Source organism: Oxyura jamaicensis, chromosome 11 (genome assembly GCF_011077185.1).
Source record: "Oxyura jamaicensis isolate SHBP4307 breed ruddy duck chromosome 11, BPBGC_Ojam_1.0, whole genome shotgun sequence".
Taxonomy (NCBI): domain Eukaryota; kingdom Metazoa; phylum Chordata; class Aves; order Anseriformes; family Anatidae; genus Oxyura; species Oxyura jamaicensis.
The window spans coordinates 2,148,515-2,172,883 of record NC_048903.1 but is presented as its reverse complement, the minus strand read 5'-3'; the positions used below and the strand labels follow the sequence as shown (position 1 = coordinate 2,172,883).

Here is a 24,369-nt window from a genome sequence, read left to right as displayed (position 1 = left end):
GAGGTCAAAGTGCATGAGATGCGGTCCTGAAGGATGTCCTTCTGTTCAGTTCCATCCAGAACAAATCCAAATCATGCTCCCAAACTCTTCTGCCATGTGAACCAATGCTTGCAAGTGAAACAACTAAGACTACTTTAAGTGCAGGTGTTTCTGCAATTATTGACCTTGCAATTTTGATTATGTAAATGTATCCCCATGGATCAGAATGAAAGGGGATGGGTGCACAAAGAGGAAGTAAAGGTAATTTGTATTTAGAAGTACTTTAAGCCACGCTTTTAGGTAATTCTAACACTTCTAAACTCTCAAACTACAAAGTGAACTACTGAGTTCACCATAAAGTATAGATTCTAAGTCACAAGCCTGGTAAACTGATGTTGTATCCAACTTACTGTCAAGTGCAAAGACAGGTTGAGGTATATCATGATCTTTGTGGAAGCCCACACAAAATGGAGCAGCAGCTTTTAATATCAGTTAAGTAACTTTGTTACCAAGCTTCATTTAAAAAGCAAATAATGTCTGTCTTAAGTCTACATAAATTAAGGATTCCTACAGCTGGGCAAGTGAAGCTTTTATATGTTTTACAGACTTAAAGTTATTTCCTGTGTTTGCTTTCTTCTTGTGCATGTCCAAAGATTCAGCTGCTAAAAGTCACTTCAGTGGTAGGAAGCAGGTAGATAGGAAGCAGGTTTTTCAAAAGCTGCCATACCTTAAAGCAGCTTCCCACTGTTACAGAAAGCAGATGAAAGAGCTCTAACATCCCTGCCCCGCTCATTCTGAGTCCCTGTTCTCCTCTCCTCACAACGACACCGTGTAATAAAACAAAAAAGCTACTTAGAAAAAAAAAAAGTATTTAACTGGAAAACACTTGCCAGTTAAATTGCTTCAAGTTACAGTAATAGCTTTCCCAATACTTTAAGATTTACTACTCCGTAGCACAGTGATAGTGCTAAGCCACTCCACAAAGCTGTAAGCTACAGCTGTAAGCTGTAAGATTCCTACCCCTAATGTTTTGCTCTAATTAAAACACTGGTTTAGCTATAACCACATTTCTGAACTTCTGCACTGTGAATATTCCTTGGAATTGTACTCAAAGAGAAGGCAGAAAGCAAGCAAATTACCACGTGTGACTGCTACCTGACGTGATGTCTTCCAGGAGAAGAAATGTCTGAGGCAGAGCAGCCCGGGTGTGCTGTCTTACCTGTGCTCTCTCTTCGTCAAATTCCAGGCAGCCCATACCATCCAGTCTCTGTAAGTCTATCCAGCCTTTCCAGATTACACAGACACCATTGAGAATCATAGGTGCCTTCAAGTACACCTGAAATAAAAGCAAAGCACACGCTGTAAGTTTGAAGGCATTAAACACATGCCTGCGCAATGAAAATAGCGATGCGGGAAGCTTCTATATGTATTCTTAGAAGAACATCCAGGCCAGCTGGTAACATGAGACTCCACTTAACAGCTTCTCCTGCCTCCTTTCCAAGAACTCATTTTAATCAAGCGAATGCTGTAACTTTTGCCTGCTGTACTCGATGGAATAAATTTGAGACGTGTTCTCATTTTATAAACTGGCGTGCACAAGGATTTGGTTAGAACTCTGTTACCACTTTGAGTTAAAGTAACTGTTTTTCTTGTCAGCTTACCATCGCATCACTGGGAAAGTGGCATGCTGCCAGACTGGAAGATCCTTCACACAGCATTTAAATGGTTAAAGGAACACTTTCCTCCTCCCCAAAAGCACTGCATTCTACCCCGTGAGTTCTTTCAACAAAGAGTAAGTGCCAGTTTTAGTCCTCCTCAATTCACAAACCAGAATGTAGCAAAACACACATACACACCACACTGAAAATAAAGTCGTCCCTTGTCTTCTTTAGCATTTGTGAAAGTCTTTTCAAAAGAAGCTACGCCAGATGATCAAAACCCATCTCCTGCATCAATCTGTGCCTCGAACATCAGCAAGGAATTACGCAGGAGCTTGAGGCCCTACAGCTAGATAAGGGTGGATGATACAGTGATTTAAAACAGAAGCATTTCCCCCTTCTAAAGGCCAAGATTAATCTCCACAAAGAAACTGAACAAGAAGCATACACAGCACTAAACAAGTTTGACACCCTACAGTTAATGAGATCTGTCTTAAAAAAAACCTCATGCAGCAAAATTACCCAAGTCATGAAGAAAAAAAAAAAATCATCCTCTAGTAGTTATTTCAGCCTACTTGGCAAGCCAAACCACTTGCAGAACAGAAGTTTGTCTATGCCGTATTGCCAGGGAGGCAAACCCTACGCGCAGGCCAGCACCCGTTCCAGATGTAAGGCTGCCGAGACATTCAAAATGCCAGTCTTCAGGAGCAGCCCGGCTCACCAGGGGAAATTTCACACAGTGTCTCCTCTAATCGCTCTGAATTCATCCTCTGGCAAACCCTCATCAGCAGACTGTAATTGATGTTTAGTGCTACGGTGCACTTCAAAGCACCCTGGCTGTGCCTGCCCGCTCAGCTCCACGCTCAGCAGCTAAGGGCACTCGAGCAGAAAAAGGGCAGGCCAGGAGGTGCAGCAGGATGGGAAGCCTGCCTTCCTCCTGCAGAGGGGGTCCGGGTAAAATTAAGCACTTAACAACGTGAAAGGAAGAAGAAAAGCAACAGACAAATAACACAAATCCAAATGGCAAACAAGCAACATTATTCACCAAATAAAATGCACATTTGCTCATTGAGCTTAATTTTTACAACTCGTCACACTTCAGCATGAAGCACGCTCTAGATATTTTATTTAGTACAACATGCAGTAGTGCAATAATGAAGGAACAAAGGTGACTTCAAGCACATCATCTCCGTATCAGCTCCTTCTGCAGGCTCTCCACGAAGAATGTGCACTGGTTTTCTGTCCCTGTGCTCTCGGTCCAGCCGTCCCACCCATCGCTGCTGCAGGGCAGCACGCGGACACGCCAGGCGAGGCCCTGGGAGCTGGGGAGGCAGAACCAGCGTGAATAAGATGTGGACTGCCAGGAAACCACCTCCTGCAGCCCTCCTTTCAAGATCAATCATTTCGTACATGCTAAATACAACATCGCTCCCTTTCAGCACAGCCTTGGCTCATTCATCCCGCAAGAAATACCAAGATGGTACGCACGTCATCCAAGCGATGCGTTTAATTGGTTTAGAAGTGGAAGACAGAGCTAGAGAGGCCACTAAAATCAAGAGCCATCCTCCTCTAAGAATGCAGGATAATTCAATGAGAAAAAAGCACCATAAACCCAGCTACAGGTCTTTACAGACCTGACAACCTGTACTCCAACAGTACTTGTTTTTACATTAAAAAAAATATATTTTGCTGATCTTTGTTTAGGGTTTACCTTTCACTTAGCTTCCCCAAACATTTGGCCCAAAGCAGAAACCCAGGAAATCAAAAAAAATCACATCAGAATTCCCAGAGATGACAACAGCTCTGCAAGTTGTCCAGAAGAGATATATTTTGTTTTGTTTGCTCATTTCTTTGACTAGGAATATCAGGCTGTCACTGCCTGCCATGTTCCAGCAGTGTGGTCCAACTACCCTGCAGCTGCTCGTGTGGTCCATGGGAGCTCTGGGTAGCAAGCAGAGGTAGCTCGGGTGCAGCTGTGAGGGCTCAGTGCCTCAAAGCCAGTACCTTGAGCATCACCTGAAGCCCTAGCACTGCTGGAAGTTTTCAGAAGTCAAGGGGGCACGAGGAGAAGGAGCTGACAGAAGGGATGTGATTCCTGATGCCTGCTATCTGCTCAAGGCACACCAAGCAGCAGCTGATGAAGCAGCTCGCCAGCCATGGGCATGCAGCCTGACCTTTTGAGATAAAGTGTAAGGTACTCTGCCCTTGCTCCTCAATCAGAGCCCTTAAAGCTTTACACCACTGGGTTCAGCGGGTCTTCGTTTCTACTAGCATCAAAACCCAGCTAATGAACGTTTTTCACTTCTGACAGGGTGAATTTCTTCGCGAGCCATTTGAGCTGGAAGTTACCATATAATCATTCAAATTGAGTGTAATTCACACTGAAAGCTGCATATGCCTGCGCATGAACTCTCTCATTACAACACACAACGAAACAAACTGGCGCTTTTTTCCTTTATTGTAGAGAAAGGAATTTAGACTCCTTTCCCCCCTCTCTTCTTTCTGGGGAATGGAAACCACCTAAGACTGAAGCCAAAACCGTTTAACCACACATTTCCTTCTTTTCAGATAAAGCCATGCTGGTTCCCTCTCCATTTCCAAACTTAACAGAACATCAATAAATTACTGCCCTTGTCTATGATCGTGTGATGTTAGCACACCTCAAAATCCAGCACGAAGTTACATTTTAAGAACTTTCAGAGCTCAGTTCTGAAAATGGCCTGATGATAACCACAGCAAGATGGCAAAGGGAAAAAGCCACCTGATTTCTATAAAGACCCTGATTCCCCCCTTAATATTACTCAACTATAAAACTTAGATTAAAACCAGATAAAACAATGACTTTGCTAGAATAACTCTTTCAAGGCTTTGTTGCTAACCCCACATTAACTGCATTTATGTAATCTTATAAACCATTCCCGACCCATCTGGTGCTTTCAATAAGAGCATTTAGGAGCCAGGCTTGTAAGACTCGGACTGCTAGATTTGGAGACCTAGGTAAACTGTCACATATTGAAATCTGCACTTTTAACTAGCTTAAAGCAGCTGAATTTTTGTTCTGGTGGCTGTTACTCAAAAATTTCATTTAACTTCAAGCTACATTTTCCACTTACAACTCCCACTATAAACCACCATGGCATTAGATTTTTTTTTTTTTTTTTAAAAGAGAAAAGCAGACGTGTTACTTTGATGTTGGGAACAGGTTGGCTCTCAAAGTTCAAACACTCTTGTTTGCTGCCCAAAAAGCCAGGAGGAGTAGACACGCTTATCTCAGGGCAGATTACCTCGCTCAAAGACGAGCAACACCACAAACACACATGAACTTGAGAAGATGCTGCACAAATCCATTAGGCAAAATGTAGCTGAGCTGTGCTTGTGCTTGCTCAACTCACCAGACCTCTGCGCCACACTTTCAGTATGCAGCATCTCACCTTCCACTTCGTGCTCTTTTAAGTGTTCTACGTTATTTTTCTTCACCTGAATTTGAATTAGTAACCTTCTCCTCCAACTGCAACCGAGAGTTAACTTTGCTGTTCCAAGAAAAAAAAAAAAGCAAGGGCTTGGCTGAAGTAACACCACTCGTTCATACCGTAAAAGCCAAACTTGATTTGAATAAAGTGATGCAGACAAACAGCTTTTTTCTTGTCATTAAGAACAGTTGAGTTGAGCACAAGACGTAAAACCTCAGTTTCACATCCTATTTTTGTCCTCTAGTAAATCCTTATCTCACAACACCAGGGTATTTAACTGATGCGATGCAGATACGCTATCTGAACGCTCCATCCACACATCCTGCAGTTACAGAAAATGTTCCTTCTCCCTAAAGCACCCCAGCCATTTCCTCCCCAGACAGCCCTCGGTTCTCACCACCCACTGACTAATGAATCAGCACACTGCAACAGCCGTACCACTGCCTGGACAGACTTCACCACCCCAGGAAACACCAGTCCCCAGCCAAGTGGTGCCGTCCCCTCCCTTCTGCTTTCATTTTCCCAGCAGGCTGGAGCAAAAGGCATTCTTTCAGAAGCCACTGGGTCCTGACTCACCCTCTGCCTCATCACACGGCTGCCCATTCATAACCACTCACACGAGCCACGTACGTACGCTCCAGTCCTGATCCTTCCCCTGAATCATACCCTGCTTTGAAATATTTAAACAGCAGTCTCCCCGGTGACTTCACGTATGAAACACGGACCACTAAGAAAGAAACAGCTGTAAACATTCACTCTGAGTACGGAAGATGTTAAATGGGTTAAGGCTAACCTCATCGGTTCAGCTTCTCACACCACCACCACCTCTGGACACTGCTGAGTAAAAGACTACCTAGTCAAAGAGGAAATCATACATTCATCTTTTCCCTTGAACAGAAGTCTCAGAGGAGTACGCAGACGTTTTCATAAATAAAAGGCTGTGGTCTTGCCGTACCAATTTGGTGTGGCTGTTGAGTCAGCCTGCCCTCCCCAGACACCATGACTCTCACGTGAGCATCCTGATCAGAGGGCTTCAGAAAGGGAGCAGGGCAGGAGAGAAGCAGCAGCTGATGAAAGGCAAGAAAAAAAAAGCATCTGAAGTTTTGCAACAGAACATCTACACTAAAATCCTTAGCTATTTATTTAGGGAAAAAGAACAGTTCCAATTTAGGAGCTAAATTGCTTGAGAACATCTGAAGTTGCAGGAGAAGCCAAACAGGGCTTCAGACTTAGAACATGAGTGATCAATAAATAAAAGAAACTAACGAAAAATAACCAAGTCAAGAATGCAGTTTACAGCAAGTGTCAGAGCATCAGTTCCTTCTGGAACAGAACCCTTGTGACAGCATTATAACTGGGGCCAAAACAGTAAATAGAAACAGAGGGAAAAAAATCCCATTTAAAGTCACCAGGAAAACGGCACTTTCTGGTGCTTTTAATCTGAGAACTATAGACGCATCACTACAAACTGGAAGAGCTCATAAAATCCAACAAATTTGTATCAATCCTTACATCTATCACACTTCAAAGCGTACCATTATTGTGCCTTTAAACATACATGGAAAACGTTTTCAAGTTACTTGGAAAGCTACATCTTGGAACGGCTTCCACCCTACAAAACCGAGGTTCTGTTTGAGCTCAGACTTCACACCGTTCTGTAAAAACACAAAGGAAGTGATACTTCCTGACAAAACACGACTCTTTCCTAAAGAGCCGTATGTGGACGACCGAGCTGTGGCTTTCACGATGAATATAGCCCGTAGGTCCCTCAAGGGTGGCACCCAAGTCACCACAGGCCTTCGGCAGCTCACGCACAGATGTTGATGAGGGACCCTGGGGCAGGGTGGTGGGTGCAGGACACCCCGCACACCACCACCACCTCTCCACCTGCAGCCTGCTCCAATGGCTCGGTTCTTCCTCATCCTCATCGTGCATGTGAGGGTATTTCTCTTGTAGCTTCTGGCTGGGTAAGGAACCTGGGAAGAGGCTGGTAAGACTGGGGATGATCCGTCTACAGTAGGGCATGAAATATTCTCGGGAAAAAGCCCTTTTCAACTTCCTAGCTTTCCTCTTCCCTCTGTGTTACCTGCACACATCATAAGAACAGGCAAAAAGCAAGAAAGCTATCCCTGACATTAGTTTTTAGAATCTTTCCAGAAATTCTTAACATTCAAAATGAAATACAGCAACCCTATTTCATCAGCTGTGACAAAGGTCAGCTCCTTAAGCAAAACAGAAATATTCAAACCACTGTGCTTGCTGAGTCCCAATCTAGACTGTTATGCTTAGAAAAAAAATAGATTTCTAAATGCAGCCTTTCACTTTTTTTTTTTAAGAACAAAAAACAGTAGAAATACAAATACATCAACTGTCAGGAACAAATTATCTTGAAGAAAAGAATTTGCTGAACTACAAACTATCCCATGGATTGCTAACCGTCTGTTACGAGAGTTTTAACAGCAAAAAGAAAAAAGTAAAAATAGCTGAGCACAGGGCTAATTCATTTATTATTTGCATGGCTGTGTTGCACATAAGCAGTTAAAGTTGTTGTTACAATCCTAACCCCCTGTATTTCCCCTTTTAGGGCAACATTTAATTTAGTTTGACAGTTACCGAAATATTGTTCATGCTAAGTTCAGGATTCAGAAGAACACAACTTTTTTTTTTGGTGGTGTTGGTTGTGGGATTGTTTTAGCACAAGTTTTAGACTCATAAATATATTCCCCCCCCCCCCAGAAACTCATGAATTTACACATGCTAATGTCAAAGATGATTCAAGACGCAACCTGAAATATTAGCTTGAGGCATTTCGCAATCGAGAAAAAAAAACTCAAAAAACCCTCATTAAGTTCCACTGAAGAACACCCCAAGTACCTATTTTAGCTGTCCAGCTACAGCAGATGTGTTTGGACAACAAGCAACAGCATTCCCTTAGCGTGCTCCCTGAGGAAAGCAGGCACTCAGATTCAGAGCTGCAAAACCAGCTCAGAAAACGCTCGCTGCAATTTCCAGTTTCAGAGCAAAGCCCAGTTGCCTAGCAGGATGCACTTGGGTCTATTCTAACGTATGCATACATAAATCACCTGGATTTCATCACAAACAAAACTCAAGTTTGGGGAAATGCCTGTCTAGATACAATTACAAGCATAAAACCATCCATTTTTACAATAAAATTCAGGTAAAGAAATTCAGGTATGGACGCCTGCTAAAACCATCTCGGGAGCAGTGTCAGAGCTGTGACAAAGCCTCTCTCAACACGCTTTCTATAGCACTGAAATGCTACAGTGACGATTTTTGGTTTGGTTTCTCTAAGTTAAAAAAATAAAAGTAGAAAAATATTTTTTCACTTTATTGGGGAGCTAGAATTTACAAGTCACTTCAAGTCACTTCTATAAAAATTATCTTCTTTTTTGTTTTGGGTAATTAGCTAAACTATGGAACCATGACTCTGTTTCCAAAGCAGATCAACACTTCGTTAAACGATGCAGGTTACTATTTCAGCTAACTAAATAACAAGTTGTAACTAAAAACAGGCATGAATCATTAATGATGTCAGAACAAGTGTGATTAAAATCTGTGGAGACCTCAGCATTTTTTCCCTGGATTAAGATCACTGGTCAGTACTTATGCTTAAAGCTTAGCACAGAAAAATCCAGCATGCTATTGTACAGAAATGATACTTGTTTAATAACAAATATCTGCAGACACAGCTCATCTTTCCAAAATATTGTAGTTGCTGGACCCAGCAGGAAATACACACAACACTTGACCAAAACTGCCCCCCAAAACCACCCTAATACAAAGCAAAAAGCAGGTGGCTTGGTTTTTGCAGTGTTGCTGCAAAAAAGCCTCATGCTTCCCAACATTATGTGTTTCATGCTCAGACTCTGTGTGTGCCTTCGAGTAGGCAAAACCAACCATGGAGCTGGAACTCAGAATCAGCAAAAATGCAAGGAGCAGAACATGGGGATAATCTGAAAGGCAAATACGTGGTGGGGTTTTCCCCTGTGAAAATTTACAGGGTCTTTCATCCTTACATCTTTATGGCTAGAATCTACATTTAGAGAAAGACAACTGGATTTTACATCTCCTTTCCCAGAAGGGCATGTATTTAAAAAGTCCCATTTTTTAATGGCAACATTTAACAAGAATGTTGTTGCAGCAAAATATTGCAAGGAGACCACTGCTGTTTTGTTTCTCCAAGAATGCATACACGTAACTGGGAAACTCTGCTGCTCACAAAACCAGTTCACTAACAGGGACACACACTGTTCTCTGCCACGTTGACAGAATATATTTTCCAGACACAAATTTCAAAATTGGTTGGGAAATTAGTTCTTTTCAAGCTTTCAGAAAACAGTATAACAAAAGCCGGTTATAGCTAGAAACTCCAAAGAGGGTTTAGAAAGAGAGGTTTATCTAAAACACGTTATTTACATCATGCCACTTGTGTGCAAATAAACAGTCTCTTAAACCTGTGTTTTTAAACTGAGAATTTGAAATGTGTAATGAGAGTGTACTCAACCAGAAAAATACCTGATTTTGACAATATGGGCAAGCAACTAATAGAAACCACCTGGGAACTGACCTGAGCAAGAGAGGGGAAAGAAAAATTGCCCTTTCTGCCTTCATTTTGTTCCTGAGCACTTTGATAGCCTCCCCCTTAAGCAGGATCCAAGTCTGGAAAAACTGAAAAAGTCCCACAAGCTGTACAAATAAACTGCATTAAACCAGAACGTACTGGGGAAAGAAAAGAAAAAAGCACAAAGACAGACCAGATGTCCCCTTTTTAAAATAATTATACAATAGAAGAACTGGCACACCCACAAAAAAAGAACTTGAACTCAAGTAAGAGGTACTACGTCTGATCCTTTCCAGCTAAAGCTAACATGCAAAGTGAGAAGAGCGAGGCTATTTGACAGACAAGACATAAGACCTTCTTGTGTTGAGTGAGATTGTCCTTTGGTCCTTATCCTTCAAAGCTGTTCTGAAGGAGCTGGAGCATCCATAGCACTTGAAATCCTTGGCCTTTTTTTCTTCCCTGAAACTAATCCAAGTATCACAACGCAGTAACAATGACGACACTTACTATCTGGCCTTTCTCCTACCCCCAAAATTGGCTTGAGAAATATTCATCGCTTCCAAAGGGAAGAAGACAAAAAAAGAAAAAGGAAAGATAGGCACATAAACTGGTAGGTGAAGAAAAAAAGAATAAAGAAAATAGATGTTACAAATGTAAAAAAAAAAGTTAGATTCATTTTTAACATTTTTTTCATTTTGCTGTACTTTCCTAACCACAAGCGTAACAGAATCAGGTTCTTTCAGAGAAATCAGGCACATACAGTACGAAGTGCAGTCAAGGACTAATGCATGAATATTTATTCAACAAGTAGTACAGCATCGAGCCTTAAAATAATGCAAGCTAGTCATTTTTGTTTTTTGCATACTGTAACTACTTAGCTCTCATCACCCAATAAAATTTTATAGTGTCAGAGCTATTCTGTAGAAAATTATCACCTTCTGCAGAGAATCATCGTTAGCAATGGCTTGGAATTTCCTTGAGCAAAGTAACATTTGCAGATGTATTCTTAATAGCAAGTTCTCCAAACAGCAAAATCCTTACAAAATCTATAAAATTCAGTTATAAAGGTGGTGAATAACGTAACCATACCTTTGGTAAGTCAAAACGCAAGACCAAGACCAAGCACAAGACCAAGAATGGACAGAACAGAACCAACATGGTCCTTGGGAGAGGGGAACTGATTCAAACCCTTATGCACTATTTATTTTTGCTCCCTGTAGGCCACCTACTGATTCTTTAGGTTTGCAAAAAAAAAAAAAAAAAAAAGCTGACATGAATTATACTTCCTCAAAAGCCTGAGCCTCAAGTTCCAGATAACAGAACAGAGCTAAAAAAAATTCCTACTGCTTCTCTGACTGCTTTGTTAAGAAAGTGCCATCCTGTGTGTTCCACAAAGTTTGTTGCAAGCCCTTCTGAAGTGATTAGAAACACCAGCTTTCTGGTCTGCTGTAACTAAACACCCAAGTTTTCCTTGATGGAAACCCACCAGGCTACCAGGTTTTACAGTCGCATTGCAGGGTACTGTGCTCTGCCTCCCCTCGTTGGAAGCATCCGGATACAAGATGATTGCCCACTGCTCCCATACCCAAGGGGAAGTAGTTGCCCTCAACATCCAAAAATAATAATAATAACCAGAGAAGCACGCAGGCTTTAAGAAGAAATCCCCAAACGCTCTTTAGCAGCATGAGAAAAATACACTACCATAGTTGTTTTATTTTGTCTAGACGCTTTCCTGCTCGAGCTTTCCCATTCTTAAGCATTCTCTAGGCTTATATTAGTTTTCCATAAAGAAAACTAAAAAACAGCCCAATATTGCCTCTACCAAAGAACGTGGGCTTTCCTTTCCCCCCCACCCCCTTCCATTTTTTAAAGGAATACACTGGCTGGAAGTAAGCTAAAATTTCTTCTCATCACCTCCAATCTGTTTCATCAACATTTGCTGCTCCTCAGTCACTATGAAGATTTCATGAGGAAATCATGATTCTATGATGCTATGACATAAAGGCTCCCACTTACTCTCCTGTAGCTGCTTTCTTCCCTAGATTTCAGGCCTTTATTTGAAATCTGTGACAGACATTTTGTCCTCAGTCACTCTATTTCAATAGAAAATTCATGTTTCACAACCCTCACTTGAAAAATTATGGACAGATTTAAGAACTTTTCATTACACTTTCCATGGATTTTGTGCTCTGCGTTTATGCCATATGAACAGATAAAACAAGCTGCAAGAAGTCCCACACGGTAGAGCTGCGGCCTGCAACAGTTTAAGCATAGTATCTTCAATACAAAAAGAATGCAGGATTTCTGCACGGACTCCTCAAATAGCTACAATTTGGATTTGATGTACAAGCCTAGATATTAACGTGACACAGAAAATATATGGGAAAAACATCTGCAGATCAACTATTCCCCAGAATATGACCTGCTCATTAATACTCACGTGCTTGGAACGACAACCTTTCATGAGAAAGAGTCCTTATTTTATCTATATTATTGTCACAGTACATATTTCACCAGGCCAACTTGCTAAACATCAAATATGCAATTAAGCAAGCTAATTAGCTCATTTTGTTACTTGTGCTTAGGACAATAAAGCTCGAAGAAACACTTCAGTAACTTTGCAAAAAATGAGAGTTTCTTGCAGCTAGTGTTTAATCATCTTAGTGAGTATTTCTTTGAGGCTGAGGTATCAAGTGATTTTTCACAAAGAAACAGACATCTTCAACAGCGATGCTCGTCTTTTTCTCATTCATTTAAAAGAAGAGCAGAGAAGCATAACGTTAACAGCTTTGTTTAGTAAGTGGAGACTGATATGCAAACAAGAGGATTCAACAATCCAAATGTCTGGATTTCTTCCAATGTCTATCCTGCAGGGATCTTAAGTACTGCTTTCATCCACGCTACACTCATCTGTCCTTATGTATCATCACCGGTTCCCAAATGCAAAATTTAGCTCACTAACTTGCCCCGGTTTTGTTTCTCTTCTGGGAAGCTCTAGGAGGATGGTATGAGTAATTTGGATGTCTTGTCTATACAACTCTAATGGATGCATTTAGACCTCTGGAAAAAGCTTGAGGTTATATATAAAGTATGACTGAATAACTGCTTCTACAACATGCAATAAAAGCTAATCAAAAAAAGGTTTACTGATGGCAGATCTTAAGGACTTGGGACCTACAGAAAGAGCTGATAGGCAGGCACCACAAATGGCACAAACATGCTTCAAGTGTGGTTCACAAGCATTGCTTCAAAATGGCAAAAGAGTGTCATGTACCAGAAAGGATGAACAAGGCTGTGTGCGGTGACAGAAGTATTTGGAGGACAGGGGGAGAGAAAGGATTAAGGGGAAAAGGCTGTGCTTACTTGTCACATGAGAGATGCCCGCTGTGACTCATGCTCTAATGGAGGAGAGCACCCTAGGATAAATCAGTCTTCAGGAACAACTGTCCAAACCTCAGCCTGTGGCTGCCTGCCAGCACAGGACAATATGTACCTAACAAGCTAGGAGCTCTAAAGATTTCTCTTTCCCCCAAAAAACAAGCTCTTAACTGTCAACAGCAGATAAACTGGATGCAGATAGAGCCATCTCCTAATTTTGAAGGAAAATAAAGAGCAAATACAGATGCTGTGACTACCCAGCTTCAAAAGGAGCCTCAATTTGGTAGCTCTGCTCTATTTAACAGCAGGTCATAAAGAACACCACCTCAAAGTATCTAGATAAAACGAGGAAGTTTCACTCTCTGCTAAAGAGAAAGGCTATAGACACATAGACAAAGAAAGTGACATATCTGGGGAGGGAGAAAGAGAGGAACCTGAGCAGCGTCTGCTAAAATAAGAGATCTTAAACACGCCATCATAAAATCTAAAAACACAAGCATCTACCAGAAATATTTACGCAGACCATACAGATAATCCTCTATGAAAATTGATCAAGGGGACTGTTAGGAAGTAGATTCTTCTTATCCACTAAGCCTTTGCAGGACCCCTGTCACACAATCCTAATAAATAAGCAAATAAATGAGCAAGCTGTTTTGTCAGGCTGAATATGAAGTGGTTACAAGACCAACCCCATGTAACTGCTGTCAGAACAAACACACACCGACTTTCTTGTTCAATGCCTACAGAAGGAGCTTGAGAGCCAGAAGTGAGCATCAGCAATGGGGGCTTCGTCAGGGCTCTGCTCAGATGTCCTCTGCTCAGTGTTCCTGAGCTAATTTGAAAATAAGACAGAAGAGTAATCCTGCATTATTCTGCTAAAACAAAGGGAGAGATCGGCAGCAGCTCAGGCTCAATATTTTGTTCATTGTTCAGGCTCAATATTTGACCCTAAAATATTGCTATCCTAATCCACTGAGGCATTAGGAGCTAGCCTAAAGATCAGTCAGGGACTGTACAAAGCCACACAAGGATCCTCAGCTCCTGAGCTTCCATCTGTGAAGCAGCAAGGCTGTTCTGCAGTCCTGCAGGACAGCTCCTGGGAAGCTGAGCGTCCTCACCAGATGGCCTCACATACTAAGATGAGCCACACGGATGTGCACAGGACCGCTTAAATGCTGGCATTTGCTACATTTTTACCTGTCACACCTTACATGCCCCCACACAGAAATGGCTCCCTGAACTTTGGTTAGATGACACCCATCTTCAGGACTGGAGGACTGGCCAGTACCTGAGACAGACACCTGCACAATAATTCGGAGGAGCATTAATTTACTACAGACAAGCAAAATGACAAAGTCTTGCTGACATCTCTCATGCCTGAGGTGGTGGCACACTACAACTTGAACTTTAATTAGTATGATGGCTCTAGCACACACTTTTTCCCTTTGTTCCTTAGCATTTAGTGCATCGACACTTCAGAAAAAAAGTCAAAGCTCCTTTCTTCCAGGGAACACATACAGTAACTCCACCAGCAGTGAGAACATTTTAGATGGCAAAAACACAGAAGTCCCGGCTACTGGTGGGCTGAGAATAGAGCAACGTAAGGAATGCAGCTCTTTGGCACTACAGCGGTGTAAAAACTGAGAGCTGAAACTGAAAGTTAGATTCTCTTATTTGTTCAAAAGTGTACCAAAAAAGCTGCTACTCCAACTTGGTTTGAATGAAGTAAGATTTCAGCTAAATTCTTCAAATAGAGGTGTGGACCAAAGAAACCTCTGATTCAATGCAGGTTAGCAGAGGTACTCAGGCATTTCTCATAAATTAAGCTTTCATTTTCCAAGCAAATCCTGCTGGGTACACCACGATCCTGTGTTTGACTAGAAATTGCATTTTCTCAAGAAACAAAGCGGTCAATATGTCATCCCAATCACCCGCCAAAGTTTATTGCTGACGTCAGAAGAAAAAGTTGCTGTGGGGACAAGCGCTATTCATCAAGCCACATAACTAATTCCAGTGAGAGAAGGGGGCAAGTGCAAAACAAGCACTGTTGACTGCCATTTAAATTTAGTTTTTACTCAAATATACCACCTCTCTTACTCATTATATTTCTGTAACTGCTGTGGTGTCTGCAGTGTGACAGAAATCCCAGGTTTTTATGATTCATCCAAGCAATTAAAATCAACTTCAAGCTACATAGATTTCCTGCTTAGGACAGAAAAATACCACAAGGAGAAGCTCAGCACCGTCAGGAAGAAAACTGAAGTCCAGTATTCTTTACTTATGGCTGAAACAGAGTGAATGGCCTAGGGAGTAGAAAGCCCAACTACACCTCACATGTGGTGTACCAGGTACCCCAAATCGATTTCAAGCCTGTCTGGCGCGCTGCGCTCCGGAATCGTGGAGCTCGTCGTGTATGGCACTAAAATAAGCCTGTGCTGAGGATTCTGGTTTATGAGCAGCTGCTGCTGAGCAGCAGACAGGAAGTTCAGCTGCATTAGAAATGAGATGGAGAAGAGTATTAGAAAGGGGAGGGGAAGTAGAACAACTTCACACACTTCATCAGCACAGTAACTGATATTTAAACAATAAAAGAACATCTGAGAACTAATGCGCTTTGAGGCAAGAAAGGCCAGAGCTATAAGACTTGGAAAAATGGAAGAAAAAACGGGTATTTTAATGTAAAAGGAATACAAAATGAATGATGAAAAATATTAATCTCACAGATCTTAACAAAACAAGGGGACAATGGCATTTCAGACAACAGATGATGCTACTACACCACCTGCCTCTGTGTTTCTTAAAACCATTTATTTATGTGTTCTTAAAGGAAAAAAAAAAGAAAGAATTGGACACTACCTGACAACACACAGGACCAGGAAGCCTCAGTACAATTCAGGTATCCAGACAGGTGACACGCTCTCAGTTTGACACTCCCCACCCAAAGAAGGCTGTAACAAAATAGCATCCTACGATTCCCACAGTCCAGAAGTCTAGGGAGAAATTTTTACAGCTCTGTATTCTTTTGCTAGGACAAACCTAAAAAGATGCTCAAATACACAATTACTTTTGCTAATAAATGAAGAGAACACACGATATTAAAAGGTTAAGCTCAGTATTTCTACTCATTTTAAACTCAGGTAAACACTCTGCTGTTCTATTTTTGAATTAATGAAGACTGGGTATCCACTAGTGGCCTACCCACCCAGCATGAACATCAGAAACGTTACATTTAAAGTCAAATAAAGCATAGGAAAAATCCCTGTGTTAAGAAACACCAGGCTGAAAAACCTCAAGCCTAGAGAGGAAATATTTACGGAGTCCTTACTTTTCACGTGGATTCACAAAGGTGTTTCTCGTACTAAAATTCAGTCATTTAAGACGGCAATCCCAGCAGATGCCACGCTGGTAACTTCATCAATATGTACAAAGCTGCTTGGGCACAACAGCGGCACGCTCAAACTCTGGATAAACTATTTTGGGCCATCACTTGCTTGGCCAAACAGTGAAGCAGAATTCCAGAATAAAAATATTCTAGCGTTGGTAAGTTTATCTGCATTCTACATCTCAAACTAATGCCTAAAATAATAATTAACTGACAGCTCCCCCCATAGCCTTTTTTTATTCATATAATTAAAAACATGCCTTGCTGGCTTAAGTCCAGTGATGAACAAACACACATTATGCACTGCCTCGAGAATCAAAGCTCATAAAGCAATGTTGCACAGAGCTACAGAAATCACATGGCGTTAAGAGACTGCCGAAGCCTATGAAAGAAATTCTTAATAAAGCCAGGCTACAGAAATCTACAGAGAACAAAAAAATCTCAGACCATTCAACTGATAAAACACTTAACTGTTTCTGCTGATAACGTAAGCAGCTCTCTCCCGTTCTGCTTGCTCCTCTTCTGAATTTATGGGAGTGGCTTACTTTCAGGCAAGTTTAATTTTGTGCACAGCCTGCGTTCACACGTGATTTACAATAGTAAAGCCTGATTACAATGGCAAATTTATGATTTGCTTGTCCTGGAATGGTAATGCTAATCCCATTTATTAGTGTGTCCACCTCCAGCCTCTTTTTGGATGAAAGACTCTGAACAATCCAGTGAAGCACTCTAGAATTTACTGTAAACAGACATAAAACAGGGAGTGGCACACATGAACGAGACTCCTGCTCTATTCTAATACGCAGCTTATCTGCCCGGTTCTTACCTGATTAAGACAACACAAGGAAATAGTTCAGTACTTTAAGAATTCATTCAGAGAAAATAAAGTTAAAAAATATATAGGAGTAAATAAAATTATTTTTGAACTGGCAAGAAGAAAGACCTCAGTCTTCTTACACATTACAAGAAAAATTCCTCATTCAATTGTGAGCCAGAATCAATATTTTTCAGTAAGAGCCAGATTCGATTCAGCTTCCTTAGCAAAGCAGTCAGTGCCCAGCATAGCCAACCTCACTCCTTCTCTCCCGGTTTGTCAAACTTCTGTAAGCCTCACAGGACTGAACGGAAAACAATTTTTTTTTCCAAAAAAACTCGTTAAGTTGAATTCCAAATACCATATCTGCCCTCAGGAATTTTTTTCTTCCAACCAGGTTTTCCCCACCATAGGAAATATTTATCTTCCTACCTAGCAGCATTTAAAAGATGCAATATATCATTAACCCTGAACACGCTTCAAATATTTCCTCCAGCCTGTTAGATCTGGTAACGTTAGCTGCTACTCATTACAGGATTGGGCAAAAACTTTTAGGCAGAAGCCAGAACTTTATAGTCTATTAAAACCTTTAAAGTAAAAGAGCTATAGAGAAATTAGCCTGAACCTAAAAGGCCGAGGGGCCTTAAGTGCTGGTCCAAACCTACTGAGGTCAGCAGAAAGTCTCCTATTGACTTCAGTGATTTTTGGATCAGTTCCAAGGCATCTAGAGCCACATAGGTAAGAGACAGCATCTACATTTTTAGAGGTATGTTTTTCCTGTAAAACAAAACCAGTTATAAGTGATTTCAGTAACTTCATTTTAACTGACCAGACTAAGCAAGGTTTCTGGCTTTAGTTCTAATACAGCTTCACAGTAATATCACTGTCATTAAGGAACTCCTGCTTTCAGTGTCAGTCCACGGGACAACCACCTCAGAAGGAAATAAAATGTCACAAATCAATTTTGAAAGCAATGCTTATCCTGTATTACCACTTACGGTGAAAGTGAGAGGGAAAAAAAAGACTCATTCCACTCAACAGCATGTTGACTGCTTGCTGTGTCAACTGGCAACCTAAGACCCAGTGAAGTAATGAATTCAGGAAGAAAGTGTTCGTTAGCCCACCACAACTGGGCGGTCAGCATCCGATTTCTGTACCATTCTAGAAGCACACCATTAACAATTTAAGCTGCTCCCAAAATTTTAACGTAGCATGACCAAAGAAAGTTCTGTTCTTCAAAATAATGAAGAGCCATCAGGACCAACCACGTGCTTCCCTCCAAAAATATTAATATGTTTTAAAACAATGTTAATATTTATACCAGTATTGTACTGGCTTGCAGTTGCACTCGCAGACTACCTACATGCACCAAGATGGGAATTATTAGTAATTCCGCATCATACACGCGGCCCATACTAATCAGACCACAAGCACAGCATAAACATTTCTTTCAGTTGCAGCAATTTCCTTCTTACCTTGCCTCCTTCTCTTTCAAAGTCGACATACTCCCGGGTCGGTGTCTGTCGCTGCTCCCCCTGCCAGCTGGCCGGAAAAAACTGGAGAGACAGATTGGTTCCTGTGGCCACAAAAGCCTTTTAGAAAAATCAATACAAACAGGATCAGGGAGCAAGACATTACATAAATTATGCAGGCAGTCATTTATTTTTACATCAGTTTATGTCTTAAGCCAGGCAGCATAGAGAATACTTAAAGTCAAAAACATGCACTCATCATTTTTCTTAAGTATTAAGTTACAAACATCTGATTCCATTTTGACAACATTTGCCATTGGCTGCTTCGGATATAAAATACAACATGGAATCAATACTTCTTTCAAATCAGTTTTGCTGACATTAGAATCTGTCATTTCAGTTCTGTCTGGATACCCTACACCAACTTAGTATCTAAAACATTAAAAATTGCCCATGCTTTTTAAAGAGCTTGCATATCCCTAAAAAGAAGTCGTTCTGGAGGAAGATGAACTCCAGAGACCTGTTACCAGGGGCAACTTTTTTTTTTTTTTTGCAAGGAAAGGAGTCGTTTCTTCTCAGAATACACTTGCACCTCAACGAACAGTTATCTGACCTGAAAAGCAGATATTCCTATTGCGGTGTCTGAAGGCAAGCGTCAATACAGCTCTGTTAAACTTCCCAAGACAAAGTCCTGCTGTCACATTAAGAAAGCGGTGAGATCCAGGGCGCTGCATCAGGGAGAGCACGTTGGAACAGGAATTCCTCTCAGCTGCAGCCCTTTGTAAAGTCATTAGAGGGACTAACTTAACCGTATTGGAAAGAGCATGCACTGCTCTCAAGTAAATATTTCCGATTGCTTCAAATGAAAATAAGATTCAGTTTTCTTTAGGAACTCTGTATTTATTTGTACATCTTATCAGCTCCAAGCAGCTAACAGCGTGCCAACTTCTAGTTGTGGAAGCAAAAATCTGTGTTTTTTGTTTTTTGTTTTTTTTTTCTCCCCAATCTGATTCACAGTGTCTCCCTTCTCTGATACACTACAGTGTGTCCTGCAAGCATGCGAATACTGGAACACTCTGCTCAAAATCTCAGGGTCAGACATGTTTTGTTGCAATCAAATCACACTGTATTGATTACCATGATCACTTAGATTTAAATGGTCATTAATCCAGAATATTTTTTTTTCCTTAAAAGCTAAGCTACACAGATACTACCTGAATAGTTGGATATTCCTGACAAGCAGATTCCTTTCAAGCAAGCCAGAATAGAGCAGCTCCACGGTATAAATATAACCGTGCTGCTGCCTATGACACAATAGCTCTACATGTTATTTAAGATAGTTCCGGTCATGTACTGCAAAACTGTCACAGGATTAATACCTCCCATTTTGAAAGTAGAAGTGCTTTGTCTTGACTTTCCTCCCCCCAACCAAGGGAGACCAATACTCTGCAAGCAAGTTCCATCCCAGGCTATTTTTTTATTTTTATATTTTTTAATCTCCTGCTAAATCCATTCTTGACATCATTAAAATAGAAGAATCAGTCTTGCTCGTACTGAAGGGATACCGTAGTGGTGTGTGAACATTTCTTTGCAGTATGATACCCTGAGACATTTCAATCAAGGTAACAGAAGCTTCATCAAGAATACACTTGCACAAGAAGCACCAAAACTGCCAGGGGCTGCAGATGATTAGCATCCAGCTTGCTCCTCTTACCCCCTTTGCTACTCTAAGTTACTACGCTACCTACATACAAACTACCTTCCCATCTCCCAGCATCTTTAGCAAATACGTCTTTTGCACTCCTCAATTCATGCCAGGTGCCCAGGAGCGCAACCTCTGCAGCCCTCCAGCACCCGTGGGTCCCGAGATAACCGAGCCAGAACTTCCCTTGCTTTCTGGGAAACTGAGTGAGGCAGAGAAGCACCCGATCCTTCCCACCCCCTGCATCTAAGCTTGTGCTGGAGGACCGTGAAAAAGCATAGGAATAATATTAGCAAAAAAAAAAAAAAGAGAAAAGAAAATGAAAGTAGACAAATTCCCACATCCTCATGGAGTCATGCAGGCAACATTTAGACCACCAGCTCTTTGAAAGCTGCGTGGAAAACTTACTCTCTTGATTTCTGAAGCCTGCTTTCTCCCTTTGTAAAGATAAAACCACCCGATTAAAATACCATGTGTGAAAATCATTGGTCAATACTTAAAAATTGACGAACAGTCTCACTAGTAACCACAGAGAACTACCCTGGACCCAAAATTTTCCTTAAGGTAAGGAATAAAATAGCAATTATCATCATCACATTACTACTTTGATAATAAACTTGAAATTAGCGAAATTGTAGTTTGCTATACAGAGCCTTTTAAAGCTCTGCCTGAAATGCTATAAAGCTTATCAGGTAGCACCAGGGTGATCTGACCTACATCTAGACAACGTAAACACAAGCAAGTGCCTTCCAACTAAGCACACCTAAGAAGCCTCCGAAAACAACTTGCAAATGGAAAGTTATTTTCAAGTTTCAAAGCAATTTAACACCAGTGAAACAGCAAACTTGGTATTCCACAGTTACTTCTTCCATTAATACTGGTCATTATTTTCCTTGCTCAATCAAGAGCTATGTAATCGAAGTAACCAGCAACCTATTGCCAGTTCTACGTTAAATCCTTAAGCTGTTCTCTGCCCCCCCGTTTTTTTTTGTCTGCTTAAAAATATGTAAGGTCATTTGCAAAGGCTCCCTTTGGAGATAAAAGAATAAATCCTTGATGTCTGGAAAAACATTCAAGACCAGAAAAAAAAAGTACAACTGATAGCTCTTTTTAACATCAGTCATTACACACACTACGTTTCCAAATAAACCCGACTGCTTGTGCCCTGTTCACAGAACAAAACCAGATGTTTCAGATCAAGAAATGTAGAGGCTGTTTTATAATTAAGTAGATGAAAAAATATGTAGAACAGACATTGCTGGTGGCTTCCAAGGGATGAAGTTCTGGCAGGGAAAGACAGCAGGCTTAGAAGTACAAAGGTGAACCTACAGCGATTTCCCATTTGTAGAAATAACTGCGTATGTGGCTTCACAAAGCTAGTTACAAGCTAAATGTCCTTTGTTTGTTTGTTTTCTAAGGGAAGGAATCAGGTATACCCTGCACTTTCACCTGTTCAGGAACTTCAAATGCTTGCAGACTTTTGTTTTCCTTACCTACGCATTGTTTCCCTGGTGACTTTTTAGAGGGAGCAAACAATGAAAAATGAATGTAAAAACGTACTAAAATAAAGGAGACCGACAACGGGAGGCCTCTCAGAAAATAGTATTACAGGTTCTGAACCCACAGATGGTAAGATCTAGGTAAAATGAAGTTACTTAGTAAAAGGTAAGGATATCCTTCTACACAGAAATGCAAATAAACAGGATCGGTTATGGTAATTAGTATTCAATTATATTTTGGTACATTGTGCATAAAGGACTTCATTGTGAGCTGACTAGTGATACCTAGGTGAGCACTGAGGTCTTGTCCAACCTAATCGATCCTACAACCCACGCTGAGGCAAATGACAGAATGGCCATAAAACCAAACTAGGTGAAAGTAGCGGTAACTTCTGCGGGAAGGGAACTTTTACCTTCTTTTCTTGCTATTTTTTAAACGAAAAAAGAGGTTACTTCTGCATTTTGAGAGCAGTTAAGAGTTAACAGCCTCACAGAGACGCTACCCCACGCCGATCTTACAGAAGGAACATAGAGCAGAAAGCAAACCAGGAAATAGCCAGTCACTTCTCGACTGCTGCGAGCCGCACTCCGTCTCACGCTTTAATTGAGCAGAGCCCGCACTAACCCTAATGAATGAGGGAAAACGCGGCTCAAGTTGCCACTTCCAGAGCCTGATTTTGAAGAGCGTTTGCTTGAGCTCACGGACACATCACGCAGCTCATTCGGAGACTTTTGGCCAGCGCCTATGGACGATTTCAGCTCCGAAAATTACCGTTTCCTCAGAGAATAAGAATTAAAATCTGAAAGTGAAGGCTCCACGGGCTCCTCGCCTGCGTCCCCTGAGGGGAATCCTCGCTCTGCTGCGAAGCCCGCGCCGCAGCGTTTGTTATTTAGAGGAGAAAAGGGGGGGGAAAAAAGCAACCAAAGCACAACTTTCGGGCAAAGGGCCGGCCGAGGAGCAGCCAGAGCCCCGTCCCCGCCGCCACACCCAGCAAGGAGCCTTTGGGCTTAATTGCTTCGGCGCCTTCCTCCTCTCCTCCTCCTCCTCGGAGCTCTCCCGAAACTTTTCGGGGAGGCACCGCCGCGGTCCCAGCCCGGGGGACCCCCACAGCGCCCCGAGGGGACCCCAAGCCCACCCCGGGGACTCCCCACAGCACCTCAGGGACGCCCCCAAACGCCCCCCGGGACCCCCCGGCCCCACTTACGATCTCGGAGCGGCCGTCCCGGCAGGCGTTTTGGAAGCGGGCCTGCCTCTCCTCGTGGGGCCGGTCCCTGAAGCCGGTGTATTTAATCTGCGGGGCACAGGGCGCTCAATCAGGGGGGGGCACCGGCGGTAAGATAAGGGGCAGCGCGGCGCACAGACTGCGCTACCTCCCCCCCCCCCTCCCCCGGTCCCCATGAGGAAAGTTTCCCCTCGGTGAGGCCAGCCTCCCCCGCAGCCTTCCTCGCTCCTCTGCCTCACCTCGCACTCGCGGCTCAGCTTCCTGAAGAACTCCTCGTTCTCGAACTTGCTCCGCTGGTCGGGGACGACCCGCGGCATGGTGGTGGGGCCGCCGGCTGCCCTTCCTCCCTCCTCCTCCTCCTCCTCCTCCTCCACCACCACCTTCTCCTCCTCCCTCCGTCCCTCCTCCTCCACCTCCCTGTCCCAGCCCCGGCGCTACGCCTCGCCCTTTGTTAGCCCCCAGCCGGCGCCCCCCCCCCCCTTCTTCTCCTCCTCCTCCTCCTCCTCCCCCCGCCGCGCGCGCACAGCCGCCGCCCGCCCCCGCCCCCTCCCCTCCGACTTCCTCCCCGCCCCGCCAACTCCGGCCGGGCACAGCCGCGCCATTCACAACTCCGCCGCCGCCACTGCGCTTGCGCTGCTGCTCCGGCTGCTGCTGGTGCTGCTCCTGCTGCTGGTGCCGCTCCTGCTGCTGGTGCCGCTCCTGCTGCTGGTGCTGCTGCTGCGCCTCGGGGGCTCGCGCGCCGCCGCTGAGGCGGGAAAGGGGACGCGCGCAGGGAGGGGGGGGTGTCGCCCCCCCCCACACACACACACACCCCGAGGGTGAGGGGAGCCGCCTCGCTCCCCTTCTTTTCGCTAACGCGGCTCCTTGACATGGTTTCCGGCTTCCTGCTTCGAGGGGAGCAGCATCAGAGCTGCTGAGGGAGGGCGGGATGGCACCCTCAGTGCCCTTCAGCCCCCTCAGCCCTCCTAAGTCCCCCTCAACCCCATGGTGGGTGCTGTCCCCTCAGGGACACCAGGAATCCTGGGATCATGAGGGTTGGAAAAGCCCTCCAGGATCACCTGGTCCAACGACCACCATCACCCACTGAGCCCTGTCCCCAAGCACCGCGTCCAACCTTGAGCACCCCCGGGGACGGTGACTCCACCACCTCCCTGGGCAACCCATCCCAACGCCTGACTGCTCTTTCTGAGCAGAAATGTCTCCTCATTGC

At 43.0% G+C, this 24,369-nt stretch overlaps 1 protein-coding gene across 3 annotated transcripts in view; it reads right to left on the bottom strand.

Moving 5' to 3' along the window:
- The window catches only part of CBFB (core-binding factor subunit beta), a 42,406-nt gene extending 18,802 nt beyond the window's left edge, over window positions 1-23,604 (bottom strand). The window contains exons 1-4 of one of the 3 annotated variants that reach the window (XM_035336727.1): window positions 23,399-23,604; window positions 23,142-23,228; window positions 18,739-18,855; window positions 1,199-1,315 (exon numbers count right to left, since the gene is read on the bottom strand). In XM_035336727.1, coding sequence (XP_035192618.1) covers window positions 1,199-1,315; window positions 18,739-18,855; window positions 23,142-23,228; window positions 23,399-23,476 — 399 coding nt within the window. In that variant the 5' untranslated portion in view covers window positions 23,477-23,604. The remainder of the gene's footprint in view (window positions 1-1,198; window positions 1,316-18,738; window positions 18,856-23,141; window positions 23,229-23,398) is intronic. The other 2 variants (XM_035336725.1, XM_035336726.1) reach the window with 2 other exon arrangements.
- Between the last annotated feature and the right edge of the window lie 765 nt (window positions 23,605-24,369).